At 39.2% G+C, this 19,803-nt stretch overlaps 1 protein-coding gene across 13 annotated transcripts in view; it reads right to left on the bottom strand.

The window, feature by feature from the left end:
* Positions 1–19,803, bottom strand: part of ELAVL2 (ELAV like RNA binding protein 2) — an 89,112-nt gene that overhangs the window by 45,739 nt on the left and 23,570 nt on the right. For 7 of the 13 annotated variants that reach the window (XM_054055224.1, XM_054055229.1, XM_054055230.1 and 4 more), the window contains exon 2: positions 990–1,080. The exons of 4 other annotated variants lie outside the window; for them this stretch is intronic. In XM_054055224.1, the coding sequence (XP_053911199.1) occupies positions 990–1,061 (72 nt within the window). In that variant the 5' untranslated portion in view covers positions 1,062–1,080. Of the gene's footprint in view, positions 1–964; positions 1,081–19,803 lie in introns of those variants that run through there. 2 more of the 13 variants (XM_054055222.1, XM_054055221.1) reach the window with 2 other exon arrangements.

The following is a 19,803-nucleotide window of genomic DNA, read 5'->3' on the forward strand; positions in this document are numbered from 1 at the left end:
TGGGAGCTACAACTGAAACAATGTTTTCTTCTATCCTCCCAAACTCCAAGGGGTAACCTGCACCTGGCACTGTAATGAAACAATTCTGCTGAAGAGATGAGAAAGTTAGTAATCCCAATCAAGAAAAATTATTTTTCAAACACTACTAAGTATATCTTTGATATACTAGCCACAAATGCCGTGCTCTGACTGAGGCTCTCAAGGATTGCTTTTATCCCTCCCTCTTTTACTCAAATTTAAAGTGTTCATTGATCAAGATTAGCAGGATTTAGCTCGGACAACAAACAATCCTGACTTAATTGCACGTTTATTTTCTCATTCAGGTGGCAAGAATGAGATCCTAAGCCAACATTCAAGTGAACAGCTGCAGTAGCCTGTGTGTGCTGAAATTACAGCATTTATCAGCTATACAACCATCTGCTCTGTATAAAGTGATACTAATATGTTTTACAAATAATGCATATTCTATTGATAGGTTGAATGCAACTGTTCATAAAACACAAAGCACATCTTCAGCAGTTACTAAATATTTTCCACCCAGAAATAGTTTAAAAGATAAGTTTACAGTTTTCAAACAATTTCTTAGAATAAGATTTGTAAATATATTTTTAAAACAGTAATCATAAACACAAAATATACAGATTTTTAAAGTTACTGCTATTTAGTAGTCAGACCATACCAAAACCATTTTAGTATACTCTTCAATTATCCACCAGGTGTTTCAAATTAGTACTAAAATCTAATTGACATAAGAAAGGCAAGCCACTGCAGTATAATTTCTACAGGAGATCACCATATTATAGAAAAAGTTGTCATGGTACACTAGTGTGCTCTAGGCTCTCACAGAATAGGGACACAACCTACAGCCTAAAACGAAACATAGAAAAAAATTAACATTCCAAATGGGAGATTAAAGAGTTTGGTATGGCCTCAGCACAATTAGCATGTAAGAAAAGTAGCCTACAGAATTTAAGAAAAATCCCACAGACCCCAGTCCAAGGCTCTGCTGCCCACGAACCACTTCTAAGCAGAGAAGCCACATCACACAGTCTGACTGCCATGTTAGTTTGGAGTTGCCGTCTGCAATATGGACACAAAAAGTACCGTATGTTAGATTAGCAAGATAATGCAACAAATCAGTTTGTACAAATTTACAGTAATTGCATTTATATTCCCAGCACGTCCATGCAGTGGCTTAATTGGATTTGAGGCAATTCCAATCTAATCTTTCTAAACTCAGCTCTAAAATTATTTTTCTAACATGAAAAAAGATCCTTATTTTTAAGAGACGATTTAAAAGATACTGTTAGTGCAGTCTTGTATCTACCCTGGAAACTGCCCTCCAGAATCACACCACCCCTAAAACCAACTATACCACAACACAATTTTTTTAACTTTTCAGATTCGAAGGAAGAAGAAAGAAAGAAAATGTCATGAGTTGATTTTCCGTTAGCATCAAGATGACCATGCACCATTAAAAACCAGCTCCCCTTACATGCCTTTCCCAGCCCACAAGGTGACGAACTACTTTGCTAGAATCCAATCTGTTCTTAGAACCCTTGGTTTAAAAACTAAGTAAACTAAAATCTTGCACAGATGGTATTCAGTAAGGTTCCTTGCAACAGCTGTTTAATAGTACCACTGGATGTACAAGTGGCAGTAGAGTCAACGATTTCTGAAGCTGAATAACTGCAGCAAAATACACAAGAGGTACTTCTTTGTAAGGGTATTCTTTTTCCTCCAAGCACACCATTGTTTGTTTTTAAGATATCACTATGAAGTTGATTAGAGTTGAATTAAGCAGTGCTAGGAGGATACTACAAAAGCTAATAGACCATTTACACATGATTGCAAGTAGTCTAAAAGTTAAATATAACCACAACGCTGGCAAAAATAGGGAGACTCTTGACTTGTCACAGATTGAGACTGGTGTATATCCAAAGATCATTCTGTCTCCTGGTTAGCAGATGACTTAAGTCTAACCTTGATTAAAGAAAAAAAAACACGAGTCAGATTTTGGAAAGCTGCTGCATCCGGGGTATATAAACACATACTTCTGAACAACTTCCCTTGATTTATACCACTGTAAATTAGTCTTCATTTCAGTTTGCTAACAAAGTCCATACAGTCAGCTGACTTCATGTTTGGGTTTTATTTCTAATTTAGGTTGATAAAGACCTTTAGTCACCTCTTTTTAAGCAAAACACTGAGGCTTTAGTATCAGCTGCAAGCTTGTGAGCCCTTCTAGCCCTTCTCTCTGGTCTCAGCCCAAAACCAATGTCAACCCTGCACTTCTGAAGCTCTCCATTGTACAACAGGCTTGTATGTTCGATGAAATGCTTACTACTTAAAGAAACACGAAGTATGAACTGACCTTAAGTCCAGGAAAGCTTCATTAAGGAGACCGCATTAAAGTAGCAGTCTACAAAACTGTGTCCTACCGAAACTATAGAGATATGTATAATATGGTTTTCTTTGTATCTTCATGGCTTTCGGCAAAAGAGCATGATCTGATAGTTTGCTTCCTGTGAGCAATGGGCTGCAGATGGAAGACTCCAGCAGCTTACTTTGTGCACAGTTCTCTGCCCTCAAGCATCATAGCACTTCTGAAAAAAGCTAAGAGCACCTCTCAAGAAATTTTCACTGAAGTGTTACACAAGGTACTCCCAATCAATGTACCAGTCAGTTCTCCAACTATCACATCTCAAAACATCTCAAAAACATGTGTCTACCCACTTATCTTAAAATACATTGAGATTAAGAGAACAACAATTTAAGTGATGCTAGAAATCTGTTTTATTTACAGTCCTGACTGGAAGCAGAATTGAAGATAAGGCTTTCAGTTCAGCAGACTGAATGGTTTCCTTTGCTAACACGCAGTAGATGGGAGCCAATAAACTTCCTTCTAATGTGCCAAGCACAGTTAAGATTTTAAATTCAAACACTCAAAAACCGTTTGTGGCATTAACTGAATCCCAGTTGCTAATTAGCTACAGCTCAAGTAAACCATGAGTTTGCCTAGCAGAGAAGCAACTAGGCTTTTTTTTTTTTGAAAGACCAAAAACATCTGGAGTTATAAAGCCATATGGTTTATCTGATTAGCTCTAGTTGCCACAGAACAGTTCCAATTATATCAACAGTAGAGCTTTATACGAGAGCTTTAGAAAAGCAAGCAGAGCTAGCAAGATGAAGACCTGCAAAACTACAGTCACCACAGTCTACTAATTTTCCCTGCAAAAACAGGTTATTTTGGAAAGTAACACATTCAATTGCTCATGCTCAGCTGAAAACGGAACCTGAGGCTGGATACTGGCAGGGCTGAGGCAAAACCAAGGTGAGGTACAAAACAGAAAAGCCTTCAACCATTGTTACCACCTAAGGTGCATGTCCTAGAGAGACACCTTTAGTGCATCCGATTTTGGTCCAAGTCATTTCTACCACCTACTTGATTTGATTCATTTCTGTGCATACCTGTCATTGAGGAGAAAAAAATTGCATCATATTTTATATACAGTTTTACCTCTATTTACAGACATTACACCAAAAGAAATCACTGCACAGATGCCTGCCCTGGTTAAGCTATATGAAGTTTAATACAGAAAAATCACCACCTTGAATTTTACTGGCTCGACACAGACATTAAACATATGCCTCCTCCAACAGGTTACCACTGTGCAGAGGCAACTGAAGCTGGTCTCAATGGTCATGCCTGATACAATGTTCGTGAAGACCCACCTGAAGATTTACAAACCAGGAAACTCTGAGAACAGGTTTCAGAATTCAACATCTCCTCTCCTGGGTGCAGACAGTGCAATGGAAGCACAAAAGAATCATCACAGGTTGCTATTCAGATAAGCAGATGCCACACATTTTGGTTTTGTAACAGTAAACAGCACAATAAGCACAACCCCATGGCTGAGTACAACATCCTTTATCTTCTGGATATGAAGGTCTAAATCAGAACTTTAGTCTCAGCTTGTAGTAAAGTCAGTGAACGGTAATAACCCTGACATAACCTAGATGTTGAATTTTGCTTCAAAATACAGGACTCAGCAAAAAAAATTAAGCATCACCAAAAAACATGTAAGCACATGGCGATTTGTGCTTTGAAAACCTGCAATTCTTAATGCCTCCTCTTCACATATTTTTATCTTTACTGAAGTGTTAATTTGAAGGGCTCTTTTTTACTTCAAATGGTCAAATAGTCTGAGCCTGCATAAAATTTCTGCATACTCAAAAAAGCTGTAAAATCTGAGATAATGGAGGGTGTTGAATACAGAACATGCAGTAATATTACACACACTGCTAGAATGTCTTTAACTTCTTAAAACTTCTTTATAGGCGAAGGCACATATAGGCCAGAGAACATCTCTTCAGTCAACAGCTTTGCTTATCAGAACAAAACACTGCTCACCCTTTCAGTTTCCCTGTAGGAAGGATAGTTATCAAGGAGAGCCTGATGGTTACTCTGATGTCTACATGTTAGCAGCATATACAGTGCTTGCTGAGTCTGCACAAACAAGCTGAACAATGCTAAATTCATAGTCTGTTTTTTTCACTGTTATTTCAAAACAGCATAAACCAGCATTTCCCCACCAGCAGACACTTGCATGTCCATTCATTTCTATCAATCCCTGCATTACACTAGTGAAAGTATCTGTAGCACAAACTAGAATAGGGTCCAGGAGAAAACTGATTATGCCAAAGGGAAGCAACCAGAAGAGTACCTTTTGATTTATGCAAAGTTAAAAGCAAGAACTTTGTGATACAATATTGATATCAAAAACCAAAAAGCCTCACAGAAAACTCAGAATTAGCTTCTGATAATAAAAGCCTCCCAGCATATTTAAAGTAACTTAGCTAGTTGCAGCTCCTTGTGTTTACACTAAGAGGATCAGAAAGCAGACGAATCCTAAGAAACAATAAAACACAAGCACATAGCCTTTCTAAGGTGATAGGTTATAAGGGAAACCTTTTCACACTAGTTCTTCTATGAATCATTAAAGTAATAGCAGAACAATTCTATACCTGGGCCTCAACGGCACAGTGAGAAAGTAAGTGAAGAGATGGACAATGCGCATTAAGAGTCATATGGGATATAACTGAAATTATTTTATTCATCCTTGTGATTGTTGCTGCAGAAGTTCAAGCTAGACACACTTGCCCATTCCAGGTAGTCAATGAGAAGACAAAAGGACAATTACAGACATCTGTGCAAGAAACAGACATCAGTATATAGGCATGAATTCTGCTATTGGGAAAAGAGCCTGACAATCCTGCTGACTGTGCTAAAAGAAGAATAAATGGCAATTAATCAACTGAATGTAAAAATTTACAAGAAATAATAAAAATATATACACAGACTAAAAAAGTATCTCCAAACTGCATGGAATGCTTTTGGAAACACTTAGCATGCCTCCAAATGCCTTAATAACTATGCCATGCTGATGCTGCTAGTGTTTTAGGAAAGACAGCATAAAGATCCGCATACAGTTTGGGTACAGCAAGGTGAGGACATTGCTTGACAACAGCGTAATCCAGAGACCATACAGGAAATCTGTCTGACAGCAATTAGTAGTTACATCATCAGCTGGGATAAACGGAGGGAAACATACAAAGTAATTTAAGCTATCATAGAAATTATACAAAAAATAGGAACTCCTACCGTCTTATGCAAAGAAATACTCCCCCTCTCTTAAGTCATCAGTTCAATTGAGATTCCAATAAAGTAAAACTATTTTTTTGTTCCTAATTATTCGGGTCAATTTAGACACATAACCACTTCTCCCAACGTAACAACTTATTCCCTGAGCAAGAGAGAATTAACATGGAGCATTAATTAGCTTATGCACAAGATAAAAGAAACCAGCATAAAGTTATATTCTTCCTTTTCACTGTCCCCTTTAAAAAAGTTTAAGGCCAGCTTAGGGGAAATGATCTCCTTTGTTATATTTGATATCCTAGCTAACTGTCAACTTGGGCCTGTCCGAACGTAATACAGCTGATTTCAGCAAGAGTTCTACCAAAACTACCACTGGATCATACAGTCGCCTGAAACAAGTGGCAAACTTAAGTTTTGAACAATTCCAGACTTGATCAATACTTCACCACCATTGTTTAAAGGAAAGATGTGCTCAAGATTTTTCAAGTGCATCCAATCGTTCACAAAATCTCGCCAAGCTAGTTTTTGCTCTTATTCATTCAAACACTTGCACATACTGTCTCAGTCTCACATGCTATCTCCCAGCCTCCTAGCTAAGTGCTCTCCAGGCAATATACTTCTGTCAAATAGTGTATATATCCTGCAAGGAGTAACAGTATCTTACTGCAGAGTTCCCCTCCAGCCTTACACAGCTGTAGTCCTCTTGAGCCTACTGAGAATAACAAAAGAAAACAGATTCAATGGGGCTAAAGGAGACAACTTGAGGACTCTTCAAATACAGCATCTCAATAGCTTGAAGTGCTTCCAAGTCAATACCTACTTTTAAGCACACAACACCTGCTTCAATTGAACTGGCTATGATACCTACTTCAATTTTTCATCATTTACATTGCTGTTCCAGTTGGGCTGTGTAAAACTTCTCCCTCTTTCAACACTGCATTTACATCCTCCTGCCCCACTGGCATTTCCAAAAGCTGAAGTTCTACCAATAGCCAGGAAAAGGAAGCAAACCAGGTTATTCTGACTATGAAAACATGCCCACGTTTAAAATGGAAAGTTACAGAACAGCTTCCTGATGAAGAAACTTCACGTGTCAACTTCAAGGTCACCCATGACTCCATTTACTTTCCCATTTCTCTCCCTGAAAGTGAGCATAGCTAAAAGGTTTTGTCCCTCAGACATCCAGCTTTCCTCAGTGCAACAGAGGGCCCAGCAATGGACAAAAGGACTTATCTTCCAGGCTGCAGAAGACAAGGTTAGAGGAACACTTCTACTTGACTGAGTTTTCATGGCTACACTCCTCTTGCTCACAGCTCCCTGGAAAACTGGAGAGATGGTTGGGCCCAAAATCCAGCAATATCATAGACACTCCAGAAGCACTGAGTTTGCCATGAACTCAGCATTACAGCAGACATGACAGCAAACAAACTACCTGAACAGCCTGGGACATGTTGTCCAAAATTACCTCAGTTGCATAGGATCACACCTCACAGATGTTAAGCACAATTCAAATACTAAATGCCTGCCCGCCTTCATTGATGAAAGTAGCACATAAGGCAAAAAATACGTATTTGTGGCATCAAATGACTGGAGCTGATCAACGGTTTCCACAGCTGGGCGTAATGGGTCCGAAGAGCAAAAGGAGTTACATTCAAACCAAAACACTTCAGTCAGCATTTTCTGCCCTCTTTAGTCAACAGCAACTTAGACTTCACTTACAGCCCTATGAGCCTTCTACTACTTCACTTCTTAAAAAGATTAAAGGTCATCCAGGAAAGTGTGAAGACATCAACAAGTGATTCTTGTCTGACAATTCATTATGAGATCTTCCCTGCCTGCCCTATCAGAACAGTATCACTGTGGTTCTACGAAAGCAGCAGACTTCCACTACTAAATGAAGAAAACTTCTTTATCCTACTACACCATGACTAATGAATAATGCAACACAGACATAACATGACAGATCCCTCTGCTGTACACTGCAATAACTTATGCGCAGAAGTTTTTGTTCCCATAATCCAACTGAAAATGCAGAGAGAGGGATACTTAAGAAGCATTCCTATTATAAAATAATCTTGCTCCTGATTTCAGTCAGCACAGGAATCTTATCCAAGTCTTAAGTCTTCTGACCCTTGTGGATTGGAATCACTGCACAAACAAATTCAAGAACACAGAAACACAGTAGCCAAGAAGCCAGTACCCTTTGCTAAAACTAAGGATTGGATATGTCAATGTTAATGCTACTAATCATTTCCCTATCATTGTGTCCCAAAAACATGAAGTCTGAGGCTAGTTGGCTTCCACACACTCCAGCTCTTTCTCCTGACTTTTGTTCATGGAAAGGCATACCTAACCTGTCTTCCACCCTCTAGTGTTTTCCAGTGCTCCAATTTCCATTACACAAAGATATCACTATACCGATTTTAAGATACCTTTGATCCTCACATGGGTTTTATTTGATTCTTATGCTTTTTTGTTTCATTTATTATCCTATGCAAGGTGTTACACCCAAGCCTACTAAAACTTCAACTTGATGTATTTATGCAGTAGACACTACTACTATGTCTAACCCACTAAACATTGTATATACATATTACTGAAATCTAAATCTTGTAACAACTTCTAGATTAGCTAAATCTCTTCAAAAGCTGACTCCTCTGTATTAGAAGATTTATTATTGCACCAAAAAAACCTGAAGGAATACCCAATTTCATAGTAGAAGTAATTATATGCCGAATTCAATAGTGAGAGAACAGTAGTTACAGAAGCACATCAATGCAACAGAGTTCGCAAATACATCTTTCATACAATCGTATCTTTCTGAATTTATTTTATTCTCCTGTGCACCTCTTCAAACCTTATTATCGAAGGAAACATTCTTGTTTACAAAAAAGTTGGCAAGAAATCTCAAAATAGCACGACACTAAGAAAAAAAGTCAGTCCAACAGCACACACCTCTGAATAAACTCATACTCTCCTGCCCTGTATCGGTGCACATCAAGCACTAGAAAGTCTCCTATGCCCCAAACACCTCCCTGAAATACACACTATGAAAGACAACCTGGACAGAGAAATCAAGACATACAGCAGCAACCAAATTTTACTTTGAGAACATCAAATGCACACTACGATGCTAACCCTACCTGACTTAGGGCATCTTTGCTTCGTATACCGGACAACCTGTACATTTTTATTACCACTTCACTATAGCAATGCACTGACTCTGAGGCATGGAAGAAGGGTAACTGCTTTCACTCAGCACCTAAGCTTAAAATCAGGAAGTTAAGACCTTGCTTATCTCTAGCACCCTTTATAGCAGACCTGACAAATCATGTTATTTGCCACAGTACCCAAAGGCTAACCTCTCAAGTGCTAAAGAATACCTCAAAATAAACCAGATGGTGGATTTTATGCTGTGACATGCCTCTGACATGGAGCAAGGTATGCACGTTTGGAAATTTTTGTCTTTGTTTCATAATGAATTACTCCCAAAATAGCTACAAGTCCACTTTCACAAGGTAAACATTATGCTTGTGGAGGGAAGGGAATGTCTTTTGAAGCAAAGACATCAATAAATTAATAAAAGCTGTTCAGAAACAGTACACATCTTCCCTCTTGGCACTTTTACCTTGCAAAAAATGATGGCAGTCATTTATACTCAATGTCCTGAAGTGCAGGATACTTACACACACACACACTTTACTGGCATCATGGAAAGAATGTGTTTTACTTCAGCAGGAAAAAAATTAAAACAAAAGCACTGGAGATACGCTGACCCTGTTCACAGAATCATAGAATCACCAGCTTGGAAAGGACCCACCGGATCACTGAGTCCAACCATTCCTAACAGTCCCTAAACCATGCCCCTAAGCACCTCATCCACCTGTTCCTTAAACACCTCCAGGGAATGTGACTCAACCACCTCCCTGGGCAGCCTGTTCCACTGCCCGATGACTCTTTCGGTGAAAAATTTTTTTCTGATACCCAGCCTGAACCTCCCCTGGAGCAGCTTCAGGCCATTCCCCCTTGTCCTGTCCCCTGTCACTTGGGAGAAGAGACCGGATCCCTCCTCTCCACAACCTCCTTTCAGGTAGTTGTAGAGAGCAATAAGGTCTCCCCTCAGCCTCCTCTTCTCCAGGCTAAACAACCCCAGCTCTCTCAGCCGTTCCTCATAAGACTTGTTCTCCAGCCCCTTCACCAGCTTCGTTGCTCTTCTCTGGACACGCTCCAGAGCCCCAACACCCTTCTTGTGGTGAGCGGCCCAGAACTGAACACAGTACTCAAGATGCGATCTCACCAGTGCCGACTACAGAGGGAGAATAACCTCCCTGGACCTGCTGGTGACCCCATTTCTGATACAAGCCAAGATGCCATTGGTCTTCTTGGCTACCTGGGCACACTGCTGGCTCATGCTCAGTCGGCTGTCAACCATTACCCCCAGGTCCTTCTCCTCCGTGCAGCTTTCCAGCCACTCTTCCTCTAGTCTGTAGCACTGCATAGGGTTGTTGTGCCCCAAGTGCAGGACCCGGCATTTGGCCTTGTTCAACCTCATGCTATTGGCCTCGTCCCAACAGTCCAGCCTGTTAAGATCCCTTTGCAGAGCCTCCCTACCCTCCAGCAGATCCACACTTCCACCCAGCTTAGTGTCATCTGCAAACTCACTAAGGATGCAGGTGTTGTCAAAAGGTATCACTGCTATGGAGAAATCTGAACAAACTGTTGTTGTCACTATTAACGTCCTCTCCGGTATCAGATATGGATTCTCACTGTCATATAGGATCATGCATTCCCACTAAATAAACACAGGAGTCCCAAACAGTTTAAAAAGGCAGAAGTTACACTAAAGCAGTTCACTGGTAGTTAAACCGCGACAGATCCCATTTCCTAAACTGTGCCATCCAGATTACATTGGAACAGATTCTTCAACAAATTATAACAGAGCTTGAAATAGTGTGCTTCATTAGGTGTCAACACTATCTACTTCTAAAAGAAAGCTTGTCAGGAAGAAAACTGCTTATTCCACACTATTCATTTGGACAGGCTGTTCATTTAACTGCTACCCACATTTTAAAGCCAGGCATTTAAAAGAACAGCGTAACTAAAAACATAAGGACACAAGCATAAGACAAACAATCATCACATAGGCGTAAGACAATCACTTTCTGGAAAGGGACACATAGTCAGAATAGCCAAAATCTGAAAGAAGTCAGTTACACAACACACTATATTGTCTCACAGCCAGGAAGCAACAATTTTTCCCTTTTTGCACTGTAGGTAACTACTTAAAGGCATCACATTTGTTTTTCTAGAAGTAGTGCCATCATTCCACCTCCTCTTCTGCTATGAAAAAAGAAATCAAAATAATTGTATTTTCCACCTACTTCCTAATACACAGACCTGCATCTCTAAATCCTAAAGCTATCAATGACCCACACATCTCTTTCTGAAAGATCAAAACTGTATTTCCTTGTCTCATTACATAATTACAACATAAAAGAAAGAACATCAGTTGTTATTTTTAAACCAGCTTGGAAGTTAAAAACGATGTTCATCCATTTACTTCAGTCTCAAGGCACATTATGCCATACTACATTAAATGGACCTTTCAATCAATAACCAACTTTTAACCTTCAGAGTTTATTCATGGCTTTTTAAAGTTTTTTGGGGAAAGTAGTAGAAAAATAGGTTCAAGTATGCTTCCTAGCAACAGCAGTAAGGAAAAAAATTAAATCTTTCTCAGAGAAAATCCTGCATAAACATTGTACAAAATACATGGTCACTGCAAGTCAGTTCTGCAACACAGTCCCTCAGCTGAAAGACCTCTAAGTGCTACTCCTATACATAACAGGTGAAGCAAAAGCTTTAAGAGCTCTTTTACTCTAGGCAGAGTAACCATATTACAACTAGTTCCCTAAGGTTAGCAGTAGTGGTAAACTTGTTAATGTATAGGGAAAAATTAAAACAAACACTGGCTTGAGGCTCACGAATGTAGAAGTTAATTTAACCATACCAAAGCTCTGGAGCCTTGTGTTGCAAAGACTTTTGAAAGACAGTGTGCTGGAAGTCTGGAGAAGTTAGTTATAAACCTACAAATCACTTTAGAGAAAAATCAATATCATCAAGAGAGACAGCAACAAAATGAGGATGACATTAGGATACCACACAAATATAACAAAGAAAAGCATCCTTAAGGACCTGCCATCAAGCATCACCTGACTGATGATGGAAAGAGCTTGTAGTATAATTTCCAATTTGCAAAAAGCAGACTGGTGGCTCATCTCCCAAACCCACCACAAACTGCTAGCAGAAAAATACCAGATAGATTACATACATTAATTATAACCTGTGCCACACAACTGTGTGTGCAAGTATAGATTTTGCTTTCTTTACTGTAAGCCTTGCAAGGACTTGCAACTGCTTGTATACAACAGCTTACTGGAAAATAGACTAAGCACTGGTCAAGTATCAAATGTTTTCTTACTTCTCTCAGCAGTTCATAAATTCCCTACAGTAGCAATAATGACAACTAAAGTAGGGTCTGTCAGGCATATCTCTAAATAACCTCCATTTACGCTACAAATCCTCAGTAGGTTCCTAGAAGGTTAGACAACTGTGACAGACAGGCTTGAAATTGATAAAAGTCATGTGTCAAGATTAAAATAAGTTGCATATTTTCATTGGTGCAAGATGAAGTTTTTCACTTTTTGGTTTTATCTCAGATCTAAAACAAATTCAGTAAAAACCAAACAGAGAGCGCTACCATACCCAGACCTATTAAATTCAAAGAAAGTAACTCCTTTTCCTGTTAGATCTGTGGACAATTACAGCAGCTCTCATTCAAAGCCATATGACAACTTCATCTAATTGAAGAAACAGCTAAAAATGTTTAGGCACAGAAAGTACTTAAACACAGAAAGGTTCTCAAGTAGCAGAGGCTGTCCTCACAATAAAGACATTCCATATGGTAACTATTTTTAGACTGCTAAGTATCGGAGGTTAGAGAAATCACATGGGTGCCTCCAAACTACCAGCTCCTGAGCTGATTTTTATTCTTCATATAAAGATAAGGCAAGTTAGACTAATTTTTAGAACTAACATAGCTCAAACTCAAGAACTGTGCCACCTTCAAAGTGGATTTGGGTTCCATAACTAAACATTCTTTCTAGTAATGACCTCAAAGGAAAGCAAGCTTTTTATTTTTGAAAAGAATACCTACATCATTAAAAGCAGATCAGCTAGTTCCATTTAAGCTATTTCTAATTCACTGTAGCTGCACCTAAGAACAACAAAAAAGCTTATTACTTCAATAGAAGTGACACAGCTGAGCCCACTGGCTGAACACTCTCTAAGTTTCTGGCATCCTGCAGTTGACTGTTCTCAGTATCAGCTACTGAACCACCTCTGTACTGTGGCTAAGCATGTAAAACCAAGCTAGCCAACACCACTTCCCCCACCTGTGATCTCCTGGAAGCATTATCAGGGTATGCTATCTGATACGCTCAGATGGCTGCCGGCAGAGAATACCTGCGTTCCTTGATCCTTGAAGTACTCACCTGCTTAAAACATTAAAAAAGACAGAAGTCCTCCTTCTAAAGGTAACTCATACATAGACTTCAATATTGGAGCTTGTAATTAGACACACAGAAACCACAAACTACCTGCAGAATTTTCCAACAACTGACTATGGGAATATCAGGTCTTCATGCAATTTGGATAAATACTAGATAAGAATAGATCCATGCATTAGTTCTACACACAAAAAAGAAACCTTTAGGGATTCCCATGTAGAACTATGTAAAAGCTCTATTAAAATGAACAGAAGTGTAGAGCACATACTGGCTCAGTGACAGACCACAAAATCAAAGATTTCAAATACTGTCAGTTCTCTCCACCAAGAACTCCTCAAAGCTGAGCTTCAGTAGTTTGTTGCTAACAGCTGGGAGTCATCAACTTGCCTTTAGTTTACTAATATGCTTTTATGAAGATATTAAGACCAGGGTTGCATCAGGAGGTTCACTGTATCACCCTCCAAAGTTCTACAAGCCAGTCTTACAAAAGCCTTTTGATCTCCAGAATGCCTCCTGACAGTCATTTGACTGCAAGTTATCCAGTCCGAAACAGAACAGGACATGAAATATGTAGCTCTGAAGATGTGCTTAGTAACCCAAAGCATTCAAGATTATCTTAAATACATTTACTTCATCCGTTTTCATCTTCTGTGTCAGAAAGCAAAGAAGGAAGGAACAGATGTGGTGCAGGAGGAGCTTCAAAAGCTACTCAATGTTTTCAGCTTTAAAATAGACCAGTCGACTCCAGGTGCTTCAAAAACCACTGTCTATACACAAAAATCAGTAAGATTAAGGGTGTCCCTTCCATCTCATAACAGGGAAGTGACAGTTATGCTGAATACAAGAAACATCAGTGTTTATCCTTGACAGCTGCACTACCTGTTTCACACTAGCACTTAACACACAGATTCACAAATCCACTGAGAAGACACAGTGAGGGAGGGACAAAAAACATTTTGTTCCATGAGTTTTAACAATAAATCACTTATGTTTGTGTGACAGAAAGGTTTGATCTTTCTATTTCATTAATCAAAGAAAATACACAATTAAGTCAGCATCCTTAAATAAACCCTTCAGAAGGAAGCCAGGTAAACCTCAATGAAAACTAGTAGATCAACCTCACACAAGCCGTAACACACAGCAGCAGTGCCTTTAAGCCATCACCCAGCTGAAGAGATGCTGACAGGTATTTCAGAAGCAGGTTAGAAAGCCCAAGCACTACAGCCTAAAATTAGGAAGACTGCTTTCCCCAGAGTTGCCCTTCTATTTCTCTTCCCTTTTGATTTTTCACAGAGCACCAAAAAAAAAATTTATATTCTATTCATCCAGAATTTCAAAAGATAATCTGTGACCGCTAACTGTTCAGCAAAGCAGTTCCTCAGAGTTGAGGTACAACACAAGTAGCAATTTCTTTCCCTACCACCCCCCACAGACTCCTAAAAACAGCAGAAAGTGTTGGATGGGAAACAGTCTTTGAACAGTAAAGCAGAAAGTAATCTAAAGTGGTAGGGAAAAGAAAACAAAAACAGAAGAACTATCCTTAGTTACAATATTTTAAAAAACAGTAAGCAGTGCAGCCTCCCAACTGTCACACCAGTCTGTTACATTCTAATTTGCTTATGCAAAGTACAGATTGTTATATTTCACTACAGAATCCACTACACTAAGTGGATTAGCTACAGAGCCTAACATTATTAGCAAGACTCTTCTCTGAAGCACTAAAAAGAGGTATGATTCTGGGGGTGGATTTTTGCATTTATTGAGACAGGTGGCAGAAATGAAGCAGCAGGAATCTTTCAACAGACCTCAGAAAAGGAGTAAGTGGTAGAAGTAATTCAGCTGGCTGAGAGAGCCCACTTGACGAGCAAGTAGAGAAAATTGGAATCAACTGTTTTGCAAGCCTATCGCAACTGGATTACCTAACCCAGAATAAACTGCAGCACTGTTAACCTGCCCCAGATTCTGTTCACATCAGGAAGCAATCTGCTCTTGGGACTGCTTGCTCCTTCTGGTTTTCAATGTGTATGTGCTGTTGTATCACTGAATCACAAAATCATAGGCTCTTGGGAGTCCATTATGGAGGGAAATGCTCTTACTACAACCTCCACAAAACAAACTTTTTCACCCACAAAACCACGTCCCCCAAACACTGGTGGGTGATGCACAATACTACAAACCCATAAGAGTATCAGTTAAGTTTTTCTAGCTAAAAACATGTACTCCTGAAAGCCTTTAAAAAAAAGTGAAGACTCAACACCTCAGCTTTATAATTAGTACTTACAAGAAGCAGCTTCAAGAAGAGGAGAATATCCCAAGTCAAAAGTGACATAAAATGTTAAACCGTATCAGTGCCAGTTAAGTAACAATCGTGAGAAATGAGCAAAATCTTTATCCAGCGAGCTCTAGGATGCTGGTGCACAACATTACACAGAATCAGTATTTCCAAGCCTTGTATAATTGAGTGTTTTCTTTCACCCTTTAGAAAAAGCTACTGTTTTTAAATCCTTAGTCTGGTCAGATGTGTCTCGATAGCTTTTAGGAAATAGCTTTCCATCCTGAGACTGTCAGTAGTAGATTGGTCAATCAAATCAGTGCTCCTAGAAAAATTATGCCTCCGTCCTGTCTGAAAACCTAGATCATCCACACCATACTTCTACTCTAGCTAGACAGCTTTGAGGGTCTCTCTACACTTAGTAAATAGACAGAAGTTGTGCTAATTGATAGCCTAATGTCCTAGGGAAGGACATTAGTACTTAATCCCAGTATCAACTGTAGACACCTGCAAAAAGCAGAATTCAACAATTAAAAAAAACCTTAACTTGTTAACTAAGTTTGAATTCTTGTAGAGTTCATAATACACTGAACACAAACAAAAGAGATCTGCCACCTTTAAGGCTCATTTTGCAGACCCTGCTGTATTTCAACTCCCACAGTTGTTTCAGCATTAACATCACCTGTTCTCCAAAAGAAATTCCAAAGTTGAAATTCAGCTCAATAAAGCACCATATACACTATTCTTAGAATATCCAACTGACTAAATCACAGGATTTGGAGCATCTGAAGCTGGAAGTGATCTCTGGAGATCACCTGGTGCAACCCCTCTGCTTGAATAAGACTACCTAGAGCAAGCTGCCTAGGATCATGTCCAGATAGCTTTTGAGCATCTCAAAGGTGGGACACTACCATCTCTCCAGGCAACCTACAACAAGAGTGTCTCCTGATGTTCAGACAGAGCTTCCATTTCAGATTGTTCCCACTGTCTCTGGCCCTGTCTCTTGGCACTACCAAAAAGCCTGGCTCCATCCTCTATGCACTCACCCTGGAGATATTTATACACATCAATGATATCCCTCCCCTCCTCTTCAGGCCTAACACTCCCAGCTCTCCCAACCCTTTCTCATAGTAGAAATGCTCCAGTTCCTTCTTAGTCTTAGTCTCATCACCCTTCACTGGGCTCCCTCCAATATATTCATGTCTCTCCTGAACTTGGGAAATCAGAAGTGTCCACCCTTAGGCATAAGACAGTGAGAAGCTTAAGTAAAATTTGTTTCATTTCTAAAAACTAAATACAAACCTACCTCAAGAATTTGAACAACAGCTAAAACAGCAGGAAGTATATCAACGGATGTGAAACCCTGTCCATAAAAGACACTACTGGCTAGCAACAGTACTTTACTAAAATTTATACCATTCATACAATGTGAAGCAGGAGGCTTCAATCCTCCACTACTGCTCCCCAACAATTTCACCATCAGAGCTTTTTGTTCAAGTTTTGAAATTATTAACTTATGAAGACTGTTTCTCTTCCTAAGTAATGAATAATTTTCTAACTTTCCACTGTGGACAAAAGTCATTTGAAGCCTTCACCTGTCATGTTAGCTTGAGTATTTCTTGCTTCAGTGGCCTGACAAGGAACCAACAACCCAAAGATCAGAACCAAGAAAACAGCTATGCCCACAATATTTTTACAAAATGTTTCCTTGATGGGCAGAATACAGAAATACCTGATTTTAGCCATTAACAATGCAAACCCCAGATACTATTATCTAGGAGTTTATGTTAGAATACGGTTAAGGCATTGATCCAAAATCTTGTTTCCCTCACTTGTGAGATGCTCCGAAAGCATTTCTTTCATGCATGTTACACAACAGTTCCATCCATAACTTGGGCACTGTGCTGTCTCAGAAATTGGCAATGACCCCTTGCATTTTTACAAACAATACACACATGAAAAGATGTAAATCATGAAGACAGAACTCCCCCATAACCCTGTGGTTAATAATCCAGGGCACTATCAGGTGGAACACTCAACAAACTTGCAGTTCTTTCTGCTTTTCGAAGTTCCACCTCCAAATCTAAACACACTCAAAAGGCAACTTTATTTACACCTGAAATTTCAGAAGTCCAAGCTCTATCGTATTTGCACAAAAAAAAGGGAATTGCAGCTCTGACAGTGATAAGCAGTAGCCATACATAGGCATCAAAAGTTACCGATAATTACCAGCGTCATCACTTTGTCTCAAATCTAAAGCAAACCATTTGCTTCCTGGCACTGCTCAAAGAAACCCAAGGCACAAGAAATGCTGCAACAGACAACCTGTTTCTTCAAGCAGGTTTCCTTTAATCTTTCATACACCAGTACCAACAATCTCACACAATTCTGACAAGTAAACTGTCAGATAAGACTTCCAAAAGTTTTCCTTCATATTCTCTGCAAAAAAATAATCTCACTTCAAGAAAAGCTACTTTCATTTGGAGACAAATGGAGTTCAAAAATAAGCAAGTCCAGCCCAATTTTTATTCTAGCACTGAAAAAATATTAAAGACTACCTGCTTCTCTTCAGAAATTGTGTGCATTCAACATCAAGCTCTGACACACCAGATACTTATCCCACACACTGTGCACTCTACCACCTGGTGTCTGAAGAGAAACTTGACCTCAAAAAAAAGAAACTGTGCCAGGCTATGTCACACTACATCAACTTTAGTTTTCCTGAATTACCACACTTTCCAGTCCCTTTTTAATAAATCATTTTTTTGCTTGATTTTCATGCACCAAGTGTTCCACTGCCATTCAAATTTGTTTATACTGAATTTCTTTCAATCCATTAACTTAGTGAGTTAAACCCTTACCTTCCTCCTTAGCGCAATCTGTCATACAAGGGGGTAGCACTGTCTCACATTCAGGAAATCTCACATATGTGATTCAAGATTATTGGAAGTGCTAATAGGCAAGAGGCACAAACCAGTTAACTTCTCCTTAGCTCATAGCACACTTTGTTTTTATGCAGATTGCCAAAGTGCTTTTAATTCTATTTTCTCTTCTTTGCACCGCTCAGCTCAACTGGTATACAGGATACAAAGTTTTGGCATGGAATGAAGTTATTTAAACACTGACAGTTATATACAACCTAAAACAGATGGCCAGTTCTCCTGTGAGCTTAAGACTTAAAAGAAAAAGCCATGCAATTCTGGATGTCCTCCCTAGGCCTGTTTATTTCTGATAAACTTAATGAGCCTGCCAACAGCATTTACTGCTCTGAAGCTATAGGTCTAGTAGACTTAGAAAGACTAAGTCACTACTGTCCTCTACCTTCTCATCACCATCTTCTACTGCATAAATACATGCAGACATCTGCTGTTTCTTCTACTCCAAAGAAATAATTTGAGTGAAAATCTGTTAAAGCACAGGAGTTCTTATTTGTGCCACAAAAGCTACGCTGTAAAACACCCATAGAATCAGCCAACATAAGTGTTCCCATCAAGGGCAGCTCAAACCATACAAACTTGCTCAAACCATACAAACCACAGCTCCAGTTCAAACTTTGGTGCACTACGGGCAAAGATAACTGAACGGAATTTTAATTCTTAGGATTTTTCTCCCACACAAAAAAGGTCCATAATCTACGGTATTTTCTATGAAATCATCCCAGAAATACAAAGAGATACAACTAACCATCATGCCTTTGATATGCTATGACATTTTCTCCCACAGATCTGGTCAATGACTAAGCTTGTCAAAACAGAGCTTTTTACAGAAATTACACTGAGAAGTACTAAAAAACCTTCTTGCTTAGCACAAAGACTTATGACAGTTTATTGCCAGTTCCATCATTAGTATTTTTGTCCTTTATTTAGAAGTCATTCAAATTAAGAGCAGGAAATGTTTAAGTTTTTCAAAAATAGGAGAGTGATGCTGGAGAACTGGCTCAGGAAAATAAGGAATATATTTAGCTATTTCTGGAACAAGGTTGCAGAAATTATGTGGAGAAAGTTGCAGCAAGTGTATCTTGAGATTAAGCAATAGCTTCTACACACTCAAAGACAGCAAGTTCAGTACACATTTACTCAGTCATCAATTGCCTTCAGTCTTCATTGGTTTATCAGATGCTGCTGCTGATAAATAATGCACTTTACTCCCCTTCTGCAATGCTAGAGTTGATTTTTTTCCCCATGTACCAACAACATAAACTACTGTTTAGATAGTCAAGGTTCCTCCCCTAAAGGTCACAGACAAGAAGCAAACCCTAGTTATATTTGCATCTTGACACGGTCAAAAAGACCCTCATCTAG

The sequence above is a fragment of the Cuculus canorus genome, chromosome Z, assembly GCF_017976375.1.
Source record: "Cuculus canorus isolate bCucCan1 chromosome Z, bCucCan1.pri, whole genome shotgun sequence".
Taxonomy (NCBI): Eukaryota; Metazoa; Chordata; class Aves; order Cuculiformes; family Cuculidae; genus Cuculus; species Cuculus canorus.